General features: G+C 42.2%; 1 protein-coding gene across 1 annotated transcript in view; it reads left to right on the plus strand.

The window, feature by feature from the left end:
* Positions 1 to 55: 55 nt before the first annotated feature.
* The window catches only part of PEX3 (peroxisomal biogenesis factor 3), a 33,387-nt gene continuing 30,134 nt past the window's right edge, over positions 56 to 3,308 (plus strand). Inside the window, exon 1 of the mRNA XM_010851461.1 lies at positions 56 to 376. Coding sequence (XP_010849763.1) covers positions 304 to 376 — 73 coding nt within the window. The 5' untranslated portion in view covers positions 56 to 303. The remainder of the gene's footprint in view (positions 377 to 3,308) is intronic.

Here is a 3,308-nt window from a genome sequence, read left to right on the forward strand (position 1 = left end):
GGGCCGTCGTTTCCGGGGGAATCGAACAGTGAGGTACTCGGGAGCGAATTCTGGACGGACCTGGGCGCCCCGGACCAGTGAGCTGCGGCTGCAACAGAAAAAGGCAACTGCTCAGCTATAGTCCACGCCCCCTTCCCGCTCCGGTGACAGTGTCTGCGGAAAGTCGCCTTTGTGATTTCTGGAGAGCACCGAGCGGGACGACGGCCGTCCAGCCGGGTCGTCCGTGCCAGGCGACAAAGAAAAGGTTTCCTGGTGGACCATCATCCCTTCCCTCTAAACAGCCCGCACCCCGGGGGCCTGAAAATGCTTAGATCTACGTGGAATTTTCTGAAACGTCACAAAAAGAAATGCATCTTCCTGGGCACGGTCCTCGGAGGTGGGTGACAGCGTTCTTGGCAAGGCGCATTGGAAGAAGGGGGTGGGAGAGGGGTGTCTGTCTTCAAAAATAGAGGCGGAGAAACCACAGCCCAGGATTCGATCAACCATGAGACGGGGAATGGGGTGCCAAACCTCCAAGGCTCTTTAAAGAAAGAAAGTGAAGTCACTCAGTCGTGTCCGATTCTTTGCGACCCCATGGACTGTAGCCTACCAGGCTCCTCCATCCATGGGAATTTTCCAGGCAAGAGTACTGGAGTGGTTTGCCATTTCCTTCTCCAAGGCTCTTTACATCTCTGCAATTGTGAAATGTGTGCCCTTTGCCCTGGCACTGCCCCTTACTCTGTTTTTCGCCTTTTTCTCACTGCCTTTGGGATAACCCACCTCAGTGTTTGGGCGGTGGGGGTGGTGGGGGGTTGTTTGTTTCTTGGGTTCTTTTCTCTCTCTCTCTCTCTTATTTTTTTGTTTCAAGACACCGTTCTCTTACACATTTTTTTCTTATTCTCTTCTCTTGTTTTCCCATGAAATTCTTCTGTTTGCCACTCTCAGGACTTGATTTGGCATTCATCCTTCGCAAAAGTTTCACAATATTGGAGGAGAGTAAACTAAAGCTTGCACTTCGAGTCTTGTTTAAAGTTATTTCGAATTTTTTGAACACAGCACAGTTGTACTGAAAGACTGTGCTAGAAGGTATATGCTAGAAACACAGATCAATATTTTAGCTCTGTTCCTGCTCTTTTAGAATACAAACTGTGTAGTAAACTAGGAAGTAAGAAAGTACTTGCAGGATGCTGGGCAAGCAGGATCTTCAAGACTGGGATGAACTCCAACTAATTCACATAATTAAGTTACCCAGGCTGAGAGGAGATTTAGAAACAGATTAGATAACAATCTTGAGAGCCTTTTCCTCATAAAGTTATCATGTCCTAATGAGTGGAGACCTGAAGGGAAGAACAAAATGTCTTGGGTGATACAGGAGAAAGAAATGCAGGAATGAGAAGAGGGAATTTTTAGCATTGGGTTTTTTTGAGAAATATTGTCACTAACTACATACTTTGGTTACAAAAGTAGTCAAAGGCAAAAGCAGCAGTTTCACAAAAAATTTGGTTGTTTTTCTCTTACTATTGATTATATTTTATGGCTCCCAAACAATTTGAAATTGACAGTACTCTTAGTAATTCAGCTCTGTTGATTCTTGAAAATTTGAAACAGGCTTCTTGTTAATGAGGCAAGGTGAGTGTTTTCCTTTTCTCTGAGGTCTATCACAAATCAATAATGATCAAGTATAAATTTTTATGGCATTTGAAAAATTCTTTACAGATAAAAATATTTTTCAGCGTTTTTATCCACTGATATCTAATGTATATTTAAACTGTGCTGAAACTACTGAGTCCACTTTATTTGTAGAAGCTAACGATTTGTATGTGATGGAAGAAGTATAAATAGAATATTTTTGCCACGACTGAAGGAAAGAAAATGGTGTCTCTTTAGAACCTAAGAAAAAATAGCATACTCCTTTAGATTTGTGGAATGACCTAACGGTGTATTAGAAATAATCATAAGGGAAGCAAAAAAGTACATTTAAGAGATATACATTCTTTTTTTTTTTTTTTTCCCAAAAATCTGTCGAGAGCTTTACAGGTACAGATTAAGAGGAAAGAGAAAGGCAAGGGTGAGGGGCAGGGGGAAAGTTCAGAGGAACAGGAAAAGAAAGTAATCCTAGTATTTTATAGCAAAAAGGGATGTCAGTTTAAAAGGAAAAAAAGAGTAGATGAGTGTGACTGGCATTTCTTTGAGCCTCATAGTCTTTCTTCTTCAAGGGATAGGTCTTATAATGTGGTACATATCAATCTAATTTAAGAAACATGTATCCCTTGCCAATAGTGTTGAAGGGCTTCCCTGGTAGCTCAGTCGGTAAAGATCTGCCTGCAATTCAGGAGATCTGGGTTTGATCCCTGGGTTAGGCAGATCCCCTGGAGAAGGAAATGGCAACCCACTCCAGTATTCTTGCCTGGAGAATCCCATGGACTGAGGAGCCTGGTGGACTGCAGTCCATGGGGTTGCAAGAATTGGACATGATTTACTGACTAAACCACCACCATAGAGTTGAAAGTAATATGATTGGAAATACAAGATTCACAGAGATTTTTAATAGTAATAGCTACCATTTTGGGGGTACCCAGTGGGCCCTATATTAAGTTCTTCTGTTGAGTGGGGATGATGACAAGATAGCTATTGTTATCTGCATTCAAAAACATGGTAACCAGACTGCTAAGAATTTAAGAAACTCGCCAAGGATCCCAGAGTCCATAACCAGGAAGCTAGAACTCAAACCCCAGTGTGTTAGATCTAGAGCACTTTCTCTTTCTACACTGTACCATTCTGTCTTCATGAACTTATGGTCTGAGAGGAATGAAAACAAATGACTTAGTTTGTTCCAGCTGGTATAACAAAATACCACAGACTGGGTGGCTTATAATAACAGAAATTTATTTCTGACAGTTCTGGAGCCTGCAAGTCTAATATCAGGGGGCAAACCTGGCTTGGTGGGGGCCTGCTCCTGAGTTAGATCCTCACATGGCAGAAGGGTCTAGGGATCTCAGTGAAGTCCCTTTAATAAGAACATTAATCTCATTCTTGAGGGCTACACACCCATGCCCTAAGCACTTCCCAGAGACTCCATCCTCCCAACACCATGGAATAGGGCCTTAGAATTTCCGCAGATGAATGTAGAGGAGATACAAACTCAAAGCATAGCAACAAGTGTGCAAAACAGTAAGAGCTGAAAAAATGCTATACATATAAAACTGGCAAATAGCATGTGCAGTTGGGAAAAAAAAATTAGGAAAAGGCTTCATGGAAGTGGCATATTTTGATAGACTTGCAAATTAGGTAAGATATCAATATTCCTGCCCAAGAAGCTTGTGCATCCA

This window comes from Bison bison, unplaced genomic scaffold (genome assembly GCF_000754665.1).
Source record: "Bison bison bison isolate TAMUID 2011002044 unplaced genomic scaffold, Bison_UMD1.0 scf7180017864303, whole genome shotgun sequence".
Classification (NCBI taxonomy): domain Eukaryota; kingdom Metazoa; phylum Chordata; class Mammalia; order Artiodactyla; family Bovidae; genus Bison; species Bison bison.